The sequence below is a fragment of the Pan troglodytes genome, chromosome 7, assembly GCF_028858775.2.
Source record: "Pan troglodytes isolate AG18354 chromosome 7, NHGRI_mPanTro3-v2.0_pri, whole genome shotgun sequence".
Classification (NCBI taxonomy): Eukaryota; Metazoa; Chordata; class Mammalia; order Primates; family Hominidae; genus Pan; species Pan troglodytes.
The window spans coordinates 143,049,613-143,069,678 of record NC_072405.2 but is presented as its reverse complement, the minus strand read 5'-3'; the positions used below and the strand labels follow the sequence as shown (position 1 = coordinate 143,069,678).

At 33.7% G+C, this 20,066-nt stretch overlaps 1 protein-coding gene across 24 annotated transcripts in view; it reads right to left on the bottom strand.

Moving 5' to 3' along the window:
• Positions 1–20,066, bottom strand: part of PHF20L1 (PHD finger protein 20 like 1) — a 74,522-nt gene that overhangs the window by 42,797 nt on the left and 11,659 nt on the right. For 4 of the 24 annotated variants that reach the window (XM_009455937.4, XM_009455939.4, XM_054657028.2 and 1 more), the window contains exons 3-8: positions 12,428–12,599; positions 12,191–12,275; positions 8,158–8,246; positions 7,846–7,935; positions 2,997–3,210; positions 2,289–2,417 (exon numbers count right to left, since the gene is read on the bottom strand). In XM_009455937.4, coding sequence (XP_009454212.1) covers positions 2,289–2,417; positions 2,997–3,210; positions 7,846–7,935; positions 8,158–8,246; positions 12,191–12,275; positions 12,428–12,599 — 779 coding nt within the window. Of the gene's footprint in view, positions 1–2,288; positions 2,418–2,996; positions 3,211–7,845; positions 7,936–8,157; positions 8,247–10,917; positions 11,042–12,190; positions 12,276–12,427; positions 12,600–20,066 lie in introns of those variants that run through there. The other 20 variants (XM_009455942.4, XM_063817382.1, XM_009455943.4 and 17 more) reach the window with 8 other exon arrangements.

The window sequence follows — 20,066 nt, the reverse complement described above, 5'->3', positions numbered from 1 at the left end:
AAAAATGCCATCCTTTTAACATTCTCTATACAGAAATTGGGTTTAAAATCATCACATGGTGTGTATGTGGCAAAGTGAATAGAAAGAATGATAAATATATGAATTAAAGTTATCCAATAGCTGGTCCACATATTTAAGTTAGAACTCTTTAAAAAAATAATAAAATAGAGTGGAGAGAAATACATCAGAGCAGGCTGCCATGATCCCAGCCCCAATCCTCTCAGTAGTAAAAGGACAAAAAGACACATACAGATGAGCTTGATGAATTTAAAATATACCATAATGCCATAACAAAATTACTATTTTATATTAGTTCTCATTTATCTGTATAAACTATAAATGAAATTTACTGTAAAAAGGCAAGCCTGAATTTCAACTGTTGAAGACAATCTTACAATATCTACTGTCTTTTTGCATGACATAGTTGCAACATGAAATCAGAAATAGATGTAGAAAGATGAACTATTAAAAAGATTATCACACACTTAAATTTTCTAAGTAAATAAAAAGATCATAATGGTTTCACATTCATAAAATCTTATGCTCTGCTGCTGCTGTCAAACTGTAACTTATTCATTTGAGACTCCCAAGGGAAAGTGAAGAGAAAATCCCACCATGGAAGGGAAGGGTGTTTAGGCAACCAGTATTACAAACTTGAGGCACGTGGTAAAATGGTACTTTTTTTCCCCACTACTGTCCTTTCAAGGCCATAGAGAAATAATGCATCATTGTGGGCTCAGCAGAGTTTTTGTGTTGTAGTTTTTTGTTTTTTTTACTTCTTTAAACGTTGAGCTTGAATATCCCAGTAAGGCATATGTAAGAGTATATTGATTGAAACTATTAAAGCAGGTTATCCAAATTGAAGGAAAAAAAGCATGATGCTGGAAAGCTGGCAGTTGTATCATGTCAGTGTCATCTCCGTCTTCTTTGATCTCGACTCCTCCAATAGTGTTGTTTCAATCTTTGTATCACAGGAGTTAGAAATACTATTCCACTTCTGCCCAGCACATAGCACTGGGTTCCATATTTTAAGGCAAAACTGAAGTCTCATGCCATAAGAACAAACACTTAGAGAACATTTGGCTTTCTCCAAGGTTAATAGTTTACAAGGAAAAGGTGTAACAGGTTAATTGATTTAAAATATTTCCTCTCCTGGGGCCAAGTATATCCTTTATCAGAGACAGGCATGAAAATAATATATACAAATGGAAAGAGACTGAATATTCTCACCTGCTAAAACCAATTATAATCACTTAGATGAACAATATAAATGAAACGGTGGTTCTAAACAATCCTCAGCTCCAGAGTCACCTTTCAGTTAGCTTCCTCTCTTCAGAAAATGGTCAAAATGTTTAGTTTACATTTATTCCTAAATCTGACCATGAAATCAAGCTTCTTCAAGTTGAAGCCAACAAACAAAGGTTTTTACAGCTTTATTAGGCCAAAGGCACTAAAAAAAGATTCTGTCCTTTTAATAAGAACATATGACTAAATCATGAAAGTATTTAAACTCCCCTTTCAACATACACTCAGAAAAGGTAAATATGTTCACAATTTCTTTTGAAGACTAGAATCACTAGGCTGAATAGACTGTGGAAATGGCAGGATGTAGTATGACCGGCCCCAATTCTAATCCTTCAATCCCCTCTTCCATGAACACGAACCAGGCTAGAATTTTCAGTGTTTTCTAACAGCCTAACACTGCTATTTCCTAAACTAAACTATAAGAAATCATATGGAAATAAATAAGCCCAGATTCTTGTGACCAACCTGAAGAGTAAAAATTTAAAAAAAAAAAAAAAACTTATATACTTTCACATCAGAAATTCAGAAATTAACAGATTCAGGAAGTAAATGTAAGTCAGACAGTCATCTTTCCAATATATATGGCACCATCCTTAAGTAAGACTGGTCAAGTAGAAGAATGTATAAAAAAATTTAAAATCTGAGAAACTGTGTCACCGTAAGTTGACAAAATAATTCTTCTAGAAACTACTACTACCACAAATGTAATTTAAAAATCACTGAGCTTTGTAGCATTTGTCCTTAACAACCCTCACAACATCCCTGTGAGGTAGGTAGAAGATATGTGGTATTTTTCACATTTTACAACAGAAAAAGCTGACGGTGTTGAAAGACATTGACCTTGAAGAACCACAAAGTAATTGTCTTTGTTATTAACAGGTCCATGACACTAAACCAAAACCATTTTACTTCATTAAAAATAAATTACTCTAAAATTAAACCTTCCATTTCCCCCCCTCAAAAAAAAAATCATTGTAGTTTACCAGTAATCTTGTTAAGTCGAGCTCTCTTTGCCTGAAACGAGTTGCCTTGATTATTTTTCCTCTTGTTTGATAATGTGCTCTCTGGCTGTGGAAAGACCATCTTTGGAACGTTCTCTACATGAAGTCCTACTTTCAACAGAACACATATATGAGAGTTTATCTAGAATCCAAATTAAAACACATGATTTTTTAATAGCAAAATAGTAAAAATGCTTTGCACATTAGTTTTTTTAATCTACTACTTGATACAGACCTTTGAAAAACACAAATCCCTCCAGACTAATATATTAGAAATAAAAGACTACTAAAGCAGTTATTCTTAAAGAAAAGCAGGAAGAAAATGACTTACTGCTTTTTCCATATTATATATTGAAGCATACACAGAAGCATTTAAAAGGTTGAAGAAAAAACACAAAACAAAAGAAAAAATCTCAAACAAAAACCTGCTATCAAGAAGTTATAAATCAAAATCTCAACCTATTTCTATTCAAGAATACTGAGGGCATCCAATATCAAGTAACCCACACTAGACTATAAAGTTTCAGGTCTAACTGTAAGATGCTAAAAAAGTTAGCCATCATATTATGCTAGGGACAAAAGCCTACAAATTTAATTATACATTCAAAATCAAAGGAAGCCAAGGGATTTGACTTTACTACATGAGTTTACCAGTGTCATAAGGAATTAACGTAAGAATGTATTTTGTACCAAATGTTTCACTAGATGTAGGCAGATCTTCCTTCTTCTCTACGTCTGGTGTGGCTATACAAGTTGAAGTTTCCTCCTTCTTTGAAGGTACTTTAAACCACTTTCTCTCATCTTTATCCTTATCTTTATTGCTGTTAGCGCTGGTTCGAGGTTTACTCCCTGTTTTGTTCTTGGCTGCAGCTGCAGCAGCTGCTTTGACTAAAGCTATCCAATCCTCCAAAGGAAAAACACAAAACATGTGAAGTATTAAAAATTAATTAAAATGTAATTACACTAATAAAAATATGTGTCACATTTTCAAAGCTACTTTCACAGGTAACTACACAAACATAAATATAGAGATAACAATATTTACATGATAGCTGAACATGGTAGGTTATCAAATTTAATAATCAAATGAGTTAGATTGCATAACCTCTCATAAAATAGGAAGCATATTCAATAACAGGTATTCCATGGATGTATTTTCACAGGAATAAAATCTAAAATAGCAGAGGAAACCTATGGCAGATATGGAATACTACATGACATTCTTAGTATTTTAGGGCTCAAATGTTGCATTCCATCTCTTTCTCATAATACAAAGGACTATAAAAGAAGGGAAAAATGCTATCTTGCAATTCTACAAAGATTAAAAATAGTGTATTCCCACCTACCAAATTACTATTCCTTATTAGGACAAATGTACAATTCAAATTATAGTCAATCTCATAGAAATCAAGAAAGGTATGATTTTTATTATTTTCTAAAGCTACTGAAGTTCAGATAGCAATTTATCACAACAGCTTAATAATACTGATGGAGAAGAAAAGAGCTCCACTGACCAAGGTAAAGCATTAACTGTCAAAACTCCACATTAACTCCCTATACAACATCCTAGGTCTCTGGTACCATTCTTCTGAGGTACAAATATTTATTTTTCCTGTGTTAATTTAGTTTGTTGCTAAATACATTTTACTATTGTATTTTTAACTAAAAATGCTTATTATAAAAAAAAAGGTGTAAGGAAGTATAAAGTGTTCCTAACATTTTAATTTTCACAATAAAAATGTTTTTAAAACAAATATAAATATCTCTACAAAGTGAATCTGCTGAGACCACTAAGCTCTGTCAAATAGACTACCAGTTCAGATTTACTCAAAATACTTTAAATCCCTAGTCCAAGCAACTAAAAATTTCACAACATCAAATGAATTTAATTCACGGTTTACATTAACAAATATAAGCAAAATACGTTAATAAAATTAAGCAATGAACAATGTAGATTAACACTGCCTTAAAAATATATGGTGAAAACAATAAGCCATTAAAAAGAAAAATCTGTATTTCTAACTCTTTCTCTCATGATTGCAACTAACTGAAAACATCATGTGATTGCACTTCACACATTCAATCAACAATTTTCTATTGAATACCCTGTCCTATATGCCAGGTACTAGGCTAAGCATTCAAGCGACCGCAACTGATAAAAGACTGGTCCCGTCCATAAGGAATTCACAGGTAAATACAATTAGCTATAAGCTGTGACAGGAGATGTACTAGAGAAATAAACAAAATACTATAGAACAGAAAAGAAAAGATTGATTTTGACTGAAGAGAAAGACTAATGCAAAGCTTCAGGGAAAATGATAGATGAGCTGAACCCTAAACATAAGCAGGAATTTGCTAGGGAAAGGGGTAGTGGAAAAAGAGAAAAGGCTACTCCAAGCAAAAGGAAAAACATTAAACAAAGGCCAGGAGTAAAAGTGTACAGAAAAGTGAAAGAGCGATGAAAGGTTCAAGGAGCAATATGGGCAGCTAAAAGCAGTATGGCTAAGTTGAGCTTTCAGACTAACATTTAAGCAGTAAGAAAAGAAAGCACCATCAATGAAAAAAAAAAAAGGATTGAGAGAGAACAATCAACAAAGTGGGAAGAGAAACAAGAGTAAGTACAATCAGACAACCAAAAGGAAAGTGTTATATGCCACAGAGATCATACGTTTGCAGACCTATTAAGAGTAAAGCATTTAATCCTGGGTTCCACATTGCGGGGAAAATTTTAAGTTGTCAGAGTTGCTAGAAAATGTCAGAAGTAATTTCCATCCCAAGTTGTTTTCTACCTCCAATAAAGAAAAAAACTAAAAAGAGAATCATACTGCACCTTTTAAAATTTAAATATGTTTTTAAAATGCTTTTCAACCATATGACTTGCATGGGAATCACTGTAGCTCTGTGATTAAAGAATTCTCCCATTGTCTTGCTCTTTTATTTTTATGTTGATTTCTATTTTGTGTTTGCTTTTACGTTTATTTATACAAATTTATGGGATACATGTGAAATTTTGTTACATGTATATAATTAGTAGTGATCAATTCAGTGTATTTAGGGTGTCCATCACTCAAATATAATACATTTTTAATAACTATAGTCACTCTACTCTGCTATCAAACACTGAATTTATTCCTTCTATAGAAAAGCTTCATTGCTAAAAATAACTGAAGTGTGATCTTTCCATGAACTATAACTAATAATGATGTTTTCGAGCTCTTTGTAGATAACATAATAGAATATTGCACTAAAAAGGGCACTGTGTTTGAAATCAGAAACTTTGGGTTAAAGGAATCACTTCGCATAGAATGAGTAAAATTTTAAGTCACTCGATTCTCTAAGTTCTGAATTCTTCAAATGTGAAACAGAAATATTAGCCATACCTATGTCAAAGGATCTACTATGAGAATCCAACGAAACAAGGCACACAAAAAATGTTTTGTAAATATTAATAGCAAAGGACCTATAAGCCAACCATTAACACTAGTGAGTCACAACGTATATTTTGTATCGGCACGCCCTCAGGAAGAAGAAATGAGAGAAAAGGCAAGTACTTCTGTTACAAGCTTCCAAATTAAAAATACAATGGCTCAATCTCTCACCTTGTAATTACTACTACTCTTATTAGGGTAGAAAACCAGAAGGAACAAGGAGGTATCTCATAAGATGAAGGAATCAATCCCCCTCCTATAATATATGTCAGTTTCATAGCTATTTATGTATCAACACTACCATTCCACACAAAATTATGTGGAAGAAGAAAAAACTGTAGGTAGGGAGAAAAAGAGGGGATCTTATTTTGGGCTGATAACATGTCTACCATTACCTTCTTTCCCAGTGAGAAAAATGTCTACAAATACAGTGTTAGAAGGACTACAGCTCACATTGCACCCACTGTAATATTAAAAGCTCTTTAAGGTGCTCAAGCTAACCTCTTAATGCAAGCAGAAGTTTATCCAGTATTAACCAACGGGTTCAAAGTCAAAAACAACAGAATTAAGACTTATTTAGGCTTAAGAATATTAATTACTTCGGAGGTTTGCATATACGAAAGTGTTACTAATGTCACATTTTAGACAGGTTCAGGAAGAGCATTTCCACAGTGCATTAATTTGTTGCACTACTCTTTGCTAGCTTAATTTAAAAATTATCTTTCTAAAGAAATTCTCAAAGTACTCAAAATTTAGAAGATATACAAGATAGGCCCCCCTTAGCTTTGCCCAAATAACAACTGATTTGGCATATTTCTTTGATGAAGGCAAGTCAAAAGCTTGTTGGGAAAAAGCAACTCATAAAATGAGAGTCATTTATAAAACACAATTCTACAAATATTGTTAACGTTGCTGTGATTAAGAATTATAAAGAAAAAAATGAAAAATTAAAAGAAATATACTACTACCCAAATATTATTTCAGTTGTTTTATATCTTGGCACTGATCTTAATGTTATAATGCATCATAGTGTGACTAAAGAATCACTACTTATTAAAAACAAACATCCATAACATCCAATAAATTTAATTTTTACAAGCTGTAATTTTACCACAAACCAAATTGGCTCAGTGTCCCACTTTGAAAAAACAAAGTTTTAAGGCAATAATATAATGTCAATTCATGAACATCTGATCAACCAGAATAACAAAATAATTGTTTTAAAGCAAAAAAAAAAAAAAATTGAGACTTTTGTTTAAGCAGGTATATACAATGTTCCCAACCTTTTAATCAATCTATGTAGTAACCAAGAAATCACACCACTGAATGCTTAAAAGAACACTTTATTTATACATACATGTGGGAAGACACAAAGCCACTTCCTGATCAAAAGCATTTTCATTTTAAATTGCATTTACATATTAATTAGAAGAAATCTGCTTGCTAATCATTTCATAACTAAATTTTTGAAAACCAGGCAATTTAAAACAATCACACTTATTTCTTCATGAATAATTTTTTTAATGTGGTAGATATACATTTCTAGAGCACTAAATGTTTACACTTGACTGAAGCTGACCAGGTAATTTCAATACATTTCAAAATGACAGTTTTCACCACATGGTATGGAACAAATACGTAGCATATTTCCATATTAGACATTTTTACACACTACTTTCAATTTCTTAAAATTAATTGTAGGTCCAGGTGCTGAAAATCCCAAATAACAGCAGAATAGAAAAGAAAATATTTTAAATTTCTAATGGCACCTTTCTTTCCAGTATTTCAGAAAACATAGCCAACAAATGGAATTGTGGTTTTTACCTCCACCCAAGATTCTCCTTCCAATGCTTACCATCCATTCTTGCTTTGAGCAGTGACAAAGCATACAATACACTGCTTCCATCATATGACTCAGAGAGCCCTATCTGAAACAGCCTACAGAGTGTCAGGTAAGCGCCTTTTAAAGGAAGATGAATGACTATGATTTGTAGAAGGAAAGAAGAAGATAAGAACTCAATGTAAATTTTTATATTAAAAATTTTTAACTTTCTAAATGACATTATATACCAGGAAAAACAAAACAAAATTAAAAAAAAAAAGGCACTTACCTCACTTCCCATAGACTGGTTACACGATCCAGCTGGGTCGATAGGACAACACCAGCTTAGTGGATGCTGGGATTTCACCTGGAACAGAAACTAGTGACCTATAACTTTAGCAGGTCTAAACCAAAGAAGCAAAAATCAAATGTATAATTTATTTTACAGTCTAAGCTTCCTCTTCTTGCTGCTATTTGGGGCTATCAGCACATAACCCTACAATTAGTTCATTTTTAAAAAATACACATACAAATATATTTTGATCAGTCACCGTTCAAGAAGATATCCCTTTGGGTAGCTAGGAATACTGAACACTCTTACCTGCCCCTTAGCATCCTCGGGCATGGCTTTAATGTGCATTCTTTTTAAACAACGAATTACTCCATCATAAAACTGAACTGTAAATGTTCCTGAAACAGGAGCAAGTCAGAATCATTAGAAAATATAATTCAAGTTTACAGCAACACTTGAAATCTAACAAGTAGTGACTTGTATAGATAAATGCTTTAGGAATGCAAAAACTACAAATGCTCCTGTTAAGGACTCCATCAAGTTTACTTTCTCCCTCCCTCTAAAAACAACTCTGAACTCCTGTTTCCCCTAACAAGTACACAAATTAAGTCTTGATAAGTTAGTTCCATGTAATTCTGATTTTTACTAAGAAATTTTATAATTTATTTTGCAGTAATTTAAATGTTTAGACTCAACATAGCTGACAAAAGTAAAATCATTACTTACAAAAATATATAATATTTCCATAGGCATTACCATTTGCTTTTGAATGTTTCTTTCAAAAGAAGTAATACAGAGAAGGAGCTGATATGCAAAAAAGATCATTTGCCCTGGAAAGGATTATTCCTTGGGCAATAACAACAAACTGGAAAATAAGAATTGTAGTTCCAGACTTTAAAGGTAGAAAATATTTTACAAATCATCTAGATAAGTCTTCATAAGTAGCTCAGAACACTGAATTCTAGAGGAAGGCTAAATGCTACACCCAATGGCATTCACCTAAGTGGCAGGCAGCACAGCCGTAATTAATACTTCCAATCTCATCTGGTCATCCATGTCTTTCCCACAAACTCATCCTACTTGAAGGACTCAAGATTTTGTCTGTCTATTATGAAGCATATTCACTTTTTGTTACAGACCCCATGCTTTCAAGTCAATATAAGCCAGTACTATTAGAAGATATATAAATTATGTATAATGCCTACTTAAGGAAATTCAAATGTTTTCCTGTCATTTCCTAGAAAAATGTTCTTCCACCATTTCCCCAATGAAGGCAGAGTCCCACTTTAAGTAAACAGATACTTGGTCTTTATAAAAGAATTATAAGCAAGAAATGTGACAATCATTACTAATGTCCTTGGGGTTGGCACCAAAGCCGATAATATATATGTGCAAAGATTTTTTTTTTTTTGGGTACTTTGAATAACACCATTTGATTTTATTTCTTTCTATAATTAGCCTAACGTTGAATTTCACAGATATAAAGATCTAAATTCAAGTTATGCAAACAACTGATCAGGCGAATAGCAAGGATGTAAAGACAATGGAAAAATTTTGAGAATGCCAAACTCTGTGTACACCTGGCACTTCCATCTTTCCTGCAACTTTCTGTCTTCCTTCTTCAATACAGCATTCCAGAAAAACTCAGCTTGCACACCAGGCCGTCTGGGCATTAATACCTCTCTGCCTTTGCTCATGCTATTTCCTCTGTGGTGATGCCTTTCTCCTTTCCTTATGTCTATCTCAACCCCAGTCCACTCTTCAAGGACCATTCCCAAGATGAAAACTTCCCCAATGACTCCAGTACACACTGACTGGCCCCTTTTCTTTGCTTCTATATGCTGTATTACAAATGCCTAAATGTTCACAATTGTTCATTTTGTTTTGCTCTTACACTGAACGGATGGCTTCTTTTGCCCTTCTGATTTTTGTCAAGGTGGGGAGCGGGCAGGCCTATCCACCACTTGGGGCATACAGAAATCACAAAATTAATACCTTTCAGAAAACAAACAGTATCTGCCAATATTTCACTATGTGTTCACTGAAACTACTCTGGAAATGCCAGGGATCACACTCTCTTCCACTAAGGTAAGCTGAATTTTCTGTATTAAATGCCTGTAGATGAAAGGGATAGAATAAAGAATGAGGGTGGTTTTGTTCTGAGTGTGTGCGCTATGTGTGTACTTGCATCTGCACACACACAGGGAACTTTAAGCATGGAACGAAGGTCCCAAAGCTCTTAAAAGAAACTGTTATGAATTAATGTAGAGGGCAATGACTGTTTAATTTCACTTTGTTTTGGGTACATCTTATTACCCAACAGAAGAGATTTTACTTCTTCCTTTACTTCCACAAATTGTTACTGACTGTCTACTATGTGCTAGGCTCTGGACTAGACACTCGGAAGCCAATGTGAATAAGACTTGGGAATGTAAGCTCCATAACACAGCTCCACAGAAGTGTAAGTGTACAGGGAAATACAGGGCCCACTAGAAAAGAAGAAACAGCCTGCACACCTAACAACTGAGATGTCGCTCAACTCTTTCTGTAGGGGTAACCAGTGGTAAGAAAACCATAGCCATATTCATGATTTCAATTCATTAAGACAATACATTGGATTAAGGTCTTTATAAAGTTATATCATGATTTCTAGCTAGACTACTATGATTTATTTTTTCACACCTAAAATTCCTTAATATATCTCTGTTTTCCTCTTCTATCTTCTCTTACCTCCTATTTTCTCTCAAGTTTGTTGTTAGATTAAATCCTCAGCCTAAAAACTCTTCCATGGCTCCCATCACCTCCATATAAAATTCTAATTCTTTAGCAAGATTACATGACACTTCATATACCAATCTTTGCCTTTCTCTCCAACCTGTACTCTAGCTATTCTATCACCTATAAACGAATCTTTCATTCTAAGCAACCTGCAGTTCCTTAAAATGACATGGCATGCCTCTCCCACTTGTTATTTTCCACATATTTCTTCCACCAGAAAAGCACTTTGATCACTACTTTAGCTAACTTAGTTGTCTTTCAAGACTCAGTTTAAAGGAAATGTCCCCTTACTTAGATTAAATGCCCTTCTTGCCAAGAAGCTGTCACTCAATGTTTGTTTCTTTAGTAATAACAATGAATACAGAAATCCCCCTTATCCGCGATTTCGCTTTCCACAGTTGCAGTCAACCGCGGTCTGAAAAGGAGTGAGTACAGCACAATAAGATATTTTGCAAGAGAGAGACAAGAGAGAGTGAGAGAGAGAGGAAGGAAGAGAGAGACCACATTCATATAACTTTTATTACAATATACTGTTTGATTATTCTATTTTATTATTGTTAACTTCTTACGGTGCCTAATTTATAAATTAAACTTTATCATTCATATACATGTACAGTATAGGAAAAAACATAGTATATATAGGGTTCAGTAGTTTCCAAAGTTTCAAGTACCCACTGGGGGTCTTGGAATGTATCCCCCATGGATAAGGAAGGACTACCATAAGTGGTCAAGTTTAAGAAATAACTTTAGTAGAAAATTAATGTATTACTGAATTTAAAAAACACGTGCAAGTATTCCAAAACTTTTTTAAATGAGAAATTTGAATAAAATATTCAGGTATGTTTTCAACAATAATTTAATTATTAATTCTCACAACTTTCCAAATTAATGAGCATATGAATTCTGTTTTAAATTAATGATCTGTCCAACAGATTTCCCAGTCTTATGCAACACTAACATGCCTAATTTCTGTGCTACTTTCAACACTTTTGATTACTTAAGCAACTTTGGCTCAGTATCTAATATTCTAACACATGTCCACAAAAAGATACTAGAAAATTAACTCAATTATCTGTAGAAATTAATGACAGGACAGCAGGGAGAGACACAATAAGGGAAATCCTCGAACTGGTAAAAAATTCCATACTCTTTCCTCAGAAAATATCCTATGTATTTCACTTGTGAATTGAACTGATTTGAGTTCCCCTAAATCTTTAACCTTTCCTCACACTCTTGGGTAGATGTTCATAAATATAACTTAGCCACAAACTAGAAACAGAGAAGTAGAAATAAAATGTATATGATATAAGCCTGTGAATTGAAAGTTGAAAAATTTTAACCAACTATTTTTGTCTACTAATTTAAACACTACTTAGGTAGCAAACCATATAGCATTTTATTCTCGATAACACATAACAAATCAAATGCTCCCGAAAAAGAATACTTACAGAAAATATAAAAGTTATACATAATGATTACATAACACACACTAATTAAAATTTAAAATACAGTGAAATTTTACTATTAATCTAATTTTAAGTCTCAGATCATTTCAAACACTTACCTTCTTTGTTAATTGCTTCAATCTTGGCAGGGTAATAGCGACAGTCTGTCCAACGAGCCAGAACTTCTTCTCCAGCTTTAAAATCCTATTTTAAACAACTTTTAAGATCAATTCCATGTATATTAAATAAGCATTTCTTAACAAAAACAGGCTTTTGTATAATTTAACAGAATCCTTTTAAAATATGTCATTACATAGCTGGCAAAACTAGCAAACAGAAAAAAACTTGCTACTTACAAAGAAATCTTCCTCATCTTTTAGCCCTTCTTTTCTTAGTGCTGGTCTCTCAAGGGGTCGCAATCTATTGCTATCCCAGTAAATCCACTCATCATAACGATGACTCCAGCGCTCAAAATGGACCAACATCTTGCCCTCCTCATAGTCAATTTTTTCAATTCGTGATGGATACCTCAAAAATCAAAATGCTTCATATAAAGAGAAAATCCTTATATTTGTTTATACAAAGTATTATACATAGATTTAGCTGAATGTTGCTTACCATTAAAACCATGAAGAAAACAATAAATACGTCCATATTTTAAAACTAACCAAAAAACTCTGCTTTATTGTCTTTATAAATGATCGTCCTCAAGATCTGAATAAACTCCTTGATACACTCCCAGTAGAAATATAAATGACTGCACTGTTTTGTGAAGTAATGTGGTAACATACATCAAGAACCTTAAACATATTCCTACTTTCTGACCCAACAATTCCAATTCTGGAATTATATACAGAAAACATTATTTATAATAACAAATAAAGTGGAAACCATCTAAATATATGGTTGGAAAAACTGAAGACTGTCTACAGCTACACAAACAATGATACATCCACTGAATGAAATATTATGTAGTCACTGAATGTGGTGCTTACAAAGAATTTACAATGTGGGGAAAATGTAAAAAACAAGAACTCTATTTAGCATAAATATGTAAATTTTGTCTAGCAAAAAATACATCAGCATGTACACTGTCTTTATATGGCATAAGCTCACTTTAATTCTTATTTTTCTGTATTTATCAATATTTTATAAAGAGCAACAATGATGGTAAGGCTCAGTAAAACCTTAAATTTAAAAATACAAAATATTTCATTGTTCTGTCTTCACATGTGGTAATTCTGTAATTCCAAAATAGGAATTAGTTAACTTAAAACCTTTTACAAGGAAAGTTGCTTCGTCATTCTTAATGTACTGTATTAAAATGTTAACAGATGACTCAATTTTTTTTAAAGTATGATTAAATAACATTCACAACTCAATAGCAGCACACAGTGGATGATCCAGCCATACAGTTTATCCCATATTCTTCCTAGCTTTTGCTAAATTCAGAATCTTTGTTTTCCCCGTGGAAAACTAGCTTTAAATATAAAGTACAATGGACTTTATATAACTTTGAAATGTAGGAACTGATTACTACCTACTTTATAGCTCAATCTTGCTATTCAGAGTTTTTCAGATATTTCAAGGATCATTCTCCGGTAGAGCTTCTTCGATCTTTGACATTCAACCCCACTTTGATCTAATGATATTGAGCTCTTGGATTTTCCTCAAATATATGTTGCTCTGTGTCAAGCATTCATGCTATTCTCCATTCTATTCTTTCCGTCCGAGCCCTAAACCACCCTTCCCTTCCTTTGTATACAAATCACTGCAGACTTGGTTAAACACAGAACTGCTTGTGTGAAGACTTCCCTAACTCCCCGGCTCCTGCTGCTCTGACAGCACTCATCTCATTAAAGCTGTACATCATCTCTGCACAGGTTCTCACTCAAACTGGGTGCTGAAGAACATTTATATCTCTTGGAACACTGATATGTGTGGCACTAAAAAAAAAAAAGAAAGAAAAAAGGGGTCTTCTCAAATAAGCTAGGGAATTATTGGATTAAAAAAAGTTAGGCTGCATTCTTTATTGAAAGACTTCTTGGTGCAGTCAACGAGATGGAGATAAAGCATTCAGTGTTTAACTAGAGTCAAGAAAACATGTAACCCCTTTTATCATGAAAATGTATTAACATTTCTTGAGATAGCAAATAGCTAAGGAAGATGAGGTTAGAAATGCTACTCTGGCCTGTGAGCTTCTGGAGATAAATGAGTCATGTTTACTTTTGTAGTCCCCAGGACCTAGCACCATGACAGGACACAAAACTGCTACTCAGGGAATGTTTGCAGGCGTAAGCAGCAGCTTTAAAGAAAGGAGGGAATGTCTGCAGGCGTAAGAAGCCGCTTTAAAGAAAGGCAATTTGCTCATTTCTTCAGAACTAAGAAGGCAGTTGACCCAATTATAGCCTTGTTAGATCTTAGTCTTTTGGGGGGAGTAAGTATAGGTGAGGGAAGACCTGTGTTAAAGGCATAAAAACAAGAAAACTTAGGAGATTAACATACTTCCTGAGGTGGACATGCCTGCCCCACCCACTTAGAATCAATCCTGTAATACTTGTCTTTTGCAGTGTTGCTCTGGTTTTGTTTTTGTTGCCCTGGTTTTTAAAACATAAAAATTGTCAATAGTATTAAGAAAAACCTAGAACAAGGTTGTTCCTTATTTTTCAACATTCGCTAGCCACTGAAGTACTATAAAAAGATATTCTATCAATTGTAAAAATTGGTAAGTTTCCCTCAAAACATAAAGCCTCTAATTTCATGTGCTTAATTTGTCCTATCATTTACATTTTGAATAAAAAAATAAGGAGTTTATTCTTTAGGTTCCCTCATATTCTAAATCTATACAACTCTATATATTTGAAACATTTCTCAAAGTGAGAATAGTCCACAGTAACAGAGTTAAACACATCTTTATTTTCACAACATGACTTAATTCAGTAAAGAATCAGTATCTAAGTGAGTTCAAATAATTTAAATCTGGATTGCATTTTAAAGCGACTTACGGTTTTTCTAAAATATTTTAAATTATTCTGGCTGAGATGCCTGACGCATCAACCAAAATGAAAATTATGTTTTGGGGATCCTCTTTAGGGTAAGTCATAGCATGCTGTACTCTCTACATAAATATCTAGAAATTGGTATGTACAGTTGGGATGAAGGCCAAGAATTAAGTAACACAGATAGCCAAGATTCTTCTCTATTTTAATTTTTATCATGTTCACTAATCAAATTTTGAATCTTAAAGGTGTTAAAAATATTACCATTATCAAAAATGTCCAAATTTCTGTTCATTCATTAAACATTTATTTGAACATCCAAGAAGACTAAGGCACTTGCTGGGCACTATTGGTACATAAAAAGGAAACGAAACAACTCGGCCAGCCACGGTGGCTCATGCCTGTAATCCCAGCACTTTGGGAGGCCGAGGTGGGTGGATCACCTGAGGTCGGGAGTTTGAGACCAGCATGACCAACATGGAGAAACCCGGTCTCTAGTAAAATAACAAAATTTGCCGGCCACGGTGGCACATGCCTGTAATCCCAGCTACTCAGGAGGCTGAGGCAGGAGAATCGCTTGAACCCGGGAGGCAGAGGTTGCAGTGAGCCGAGATCGCACCATTGCACTGGGCAACAATAGTGAAACTCCGTATTAAAAAAAAAAAAAAAAAAAAAAAAGGAAATAACTCCTATCACTGATGGGCTTAGCTTAGGGTCAGATTAGGAGAAAGAGAGAAGAATCAGAATATTTACTATTGCAGGTATGTCAGGCTCTGTGTTTTTTACTTATTGAGTGCCAACTGTTCTTTCTATATGTTTTCTCATTTGATCTTGGTAATCATAAAAGGTATTGAAAACATAGTGTACATTTAACAGATGAAGACCTGTCCAAGAATACACATGGTGCAGCCAGTATTAAAAACCAAGACTAAGTGGCACAAAAGTCTGTACTCTATGCCAAAAGGAGAAACGGGATAAGGCCCATCTAAGTGATTATTTCATAAATAGTAAAACTGGTAAGTGTATACAAAAACTGTATATAAGATGCTTCAATAGTCCATAGAAAATCTGGGAATTTACTGAAGGTTCTCGGGAGACGTTACTTAAGTTAGACTTGCTAGGGGACATATAGAATATAGACCTAATCAGCACAAAGTGTATACACAGAGCATAACTCATTTACTCAATGTTCACTTACTTAAAACCATCACATGACTCTGAGTTAGGCAAGCAGCCATTGAGGATTTCAAGATAAGTAGGATATGGTTATTTGTCCTCAAAGACCTCATGTTCAGAGATTGGAGGAGCACTTAAAGGAAAGAGTAACAGTCCTTTTGGCTAGACTACATGGTAAGTAGTAAAGCAGGTAAAGGAGACTAGTAAGACATCAGATGAGACTTGTTAGCCTGGTTGAAACTTGAAGGGCTTTGAAATAGCAAACTAATGAAACAATCCTTTATTCTACAGAAAACAGGGAGTGACTTAAAGTTGGTACTTAATTTGGTTACCAGTTACACCGCGAGAGGAAAAAAATCGTAATATCGAGATCTTTGCAATACCCGTAAAATGCATTAAATGGTAATTTAACATATAGCTTTGCACAGTGAAGTTATTTCTAGCAGATGGCTCATAGTAATAATGTTTTGATACACACAGTGAAGAAAAAACACTGCTGAACACAAATGTATTCACAAATGCCTCTGTATACTGAACTACAACAATATTATTTTGATGCACTATTTATGTTTTATTCTAATTGACTGTGAATTAAACATAAGATTTTTCTGATTGAATTTGGAAGCTGTAGTGTTAATGTTGTTGTTTTGTCATTTTTTAAAGGTTGAATCATAGGAAGCTGTTAAATTAAAGAATTGTGATTAGGCACAATCCCAGACATTTATGAGTAATTTGGAAAAATATTCAAGAAGTGGAAGACTGAAGTTTCAGATTTTAAAGAGTCAGAGATAAGATGCCGATAACAATGATTAGAGATAAAGAGAAAAGAAAATAACCATAGCTGACATCTCTCAAGGGTTCAACAGAAAGAGATGGAGAGAAGGCAACTTCACTAAAAGTAGGATTTCTCAGTGCCAAAATTCTACATAGAGCTCTCTTACCCTTTAAATATTACTGCAATATACCATAAAATTTCTGCTATATCCCTTCCCTAATTCCACTTAAAACTTCATGCATTGTTTAAATGTTATCTACTTGTGTAGAAAATAATCACCTCCACCGCTGAGCCTATCTTGCTCTCTCGTATGTCTTGTATACTTGAATCCCAGGAAAGAGTTTACCCTCAGAAAACTTAACAAGAAAAATAATTCATTCTAAAATGGATTCTTTATTGTTTATTTGGCTTAATGGAAATGAAGAGCATTCCAAAATAGAGAAGACTTTAAAATGATTCTTGCTGAATTCAACAGAATTTTCACATACTCAATTCTACTAATCTCAACTGATTTCTTGAGACACTTTCTGAATTCGTGTGGGACCCTTTTGAATTAAAGTCCTCTAATGGCCAAGTCAAACTGTAGCCATAACTAGAGTAGAGCAAAGCCATCACTAAGAATAAAATTTTTTTCACCTTCTCTAAACTCCTATAGCATATTATTGTATTATCTGATATGTTGTCATTTTAACACTATGACTCCCACTTGTACAAGACTCTTCAGAGAGTGGCAGTATCTACAGATTCTGGACTAACACCATAATCTCATAAGAACAGAAACTGACCAAAGAGGTTAGCTATACAGTAAACAGACATTATCAGTTCCCTGTTGTATCAACTCTTAAGTGTTATCAAAACATAAATATGTTTTGCTTAAAATTTATTTTTACATATTTTACAGAAATCTAAAATGGGAATTATTACCAGTGAATTCTTATTCTGGCTCACATTATTAACTGTTTTACATGGGCAGGTCTGGACTCACCCACTAGATCAGGAGACTGAATTCCCTGAGGCTGCATGCAAAATGCTATGTGCTTGGTGTAGATGTATATGGGTATTCTTTTGAGGTGAGAATTCCCAAGTTTAATCAGATTTTCAAAGTGGTCCACATTCACAAAACCAAAAACTTTTGAAAGACAAGATGATTTATTAACTCAAACTGTCAGCGCTTCATTATCCTAGGATAAAAGAGGGAAGCAATGGTGGGCATGCAGCTATGCCAGAAATATAATCTGATGGATTAATTTTAAAAATTTCTTTGCATTCAACATAGGAACATTAATACAATTAAACATCATTTGCATTTAAGGAATTCATTCTGATTTATCTTCTAATTTAAAATATATATCCAGATTTCTATCTGTATTGATAAAAAAAAAAAGTCAACCATGAGAAAATGACAAGGGAAATTAACTGATATAACCTAGAATCTCCTGCACTTAAGATAGAGTTGATAACCACCTCAATGACAGGTTGCAATCCACCAAGCAGGGCCAGAATATGCTGCCAAATGCCCTAAAGACCATGAGAATTCACGAAAAGATTTAGGATTTAACTAATTATTTGAATAAGCACCATATCAATCAAAATGGCAACATAATTTTATAAACTGCCTCAATAAGTTATTCAAATTATGTATTTTAAATAATCACTTTCTTGTTTATATGGATAAGCCAATAGGATGTCTAATTCATGTAAATTTAGAAATTGACAGTTCCTCATTCATTTCACTTATTCAACAAAGAAAAAGAATCAAGTAAGTTAACACAATTCAACATAATGATAGCTAGTATAATAAAGACATTATGCTAGCACACAGAAAGAGTATCTGAACAAGGATGTTCTCTTGGACAAGGCAGTTCTTTATGTTTTAAAGGATAGTATGTATGAAATACACCTAAAATATGACTTAAACATAACTAAAATATTAGCAGAATCCTAGGGATCTAGGACTAACAATTCAAAATAGTTTTGTGGATAAGAACTTCATCTATAACTATGGTAGTCATAAAAATGACTAAAAGATTAGAAGAACTAGAAATAGAAGGGTAAGAGCTGTCTTACATCCAATTATTAGTGAGAGGATTATTTGCCAAATAACAAAAATTAACACAGAATGTAACCCAAAGCAAACAAAATATTCTTGTATCCTAGTTACCCTTTAAAAGTTTTAGTTTCCTGGTAGCACTTTAAATTTACATTAAGCTTTATAGTTTTCAAAAATGTTTTCCCATTCACCCATTGATTATAACTGTAACAACGGTATCACATACTACAATTACAGTATTTTAAATTCAGCACTTTTGGATACTGCATGTTCATTTGCTTCATACTTTAAAAACAACAAACCGAAAGCAAAACTCTCTTGATTAATTCAAACTCAATATTCCACAATGCAATGTTAATACAAAATAGTCTAAAAATTTCAAATCATTCAGATGATAGCTCATAGGTCAAAATTATATCTTCTCCAACACTGAAGTTTAAGAACCTCATCACATTATTTCTCAGGCCTTTTCAGACCTATTGATCCCCATAGTACACATCTGGCATGAGCTGACAGTTCACCCTGCTTCCTACTTGTCCACAACTTTTACAACAAAGAGAAGAACAGAATTAGCTATGTCTTCTCTTTTAGAACCTTGTGGCAGGTACTTTGCAAATTAATGTATCACTTCAGATCACTGTATTTAAGTTCCTGTTCCTCTCTCCTCCCACCCCCCCAGCACCTGAATCCTGCCATGCCTATATTCACTCTCACTGTCAGTTCTAACCAAATCAAAATACCTGTACCATATCCTTTGTACTCACTACCTTCTCCCACCACAAGCATCCATTAGACCACAGAGAATTTCTTTCCTATGCCACTAAAACATGATCTTCCTGTCATCAGTATTTGACTCAAAGTTTATGAACTTCATACAGTTTTTTCAAGCTACAACTAAACTTTTGTTACTTAATTGTGCTAGCAAAACTCAAAATCTAGCAGGTTGCAATCACCCAGTTCTATTTCTTAACATTTAGCACTTTACAAAAAACTTT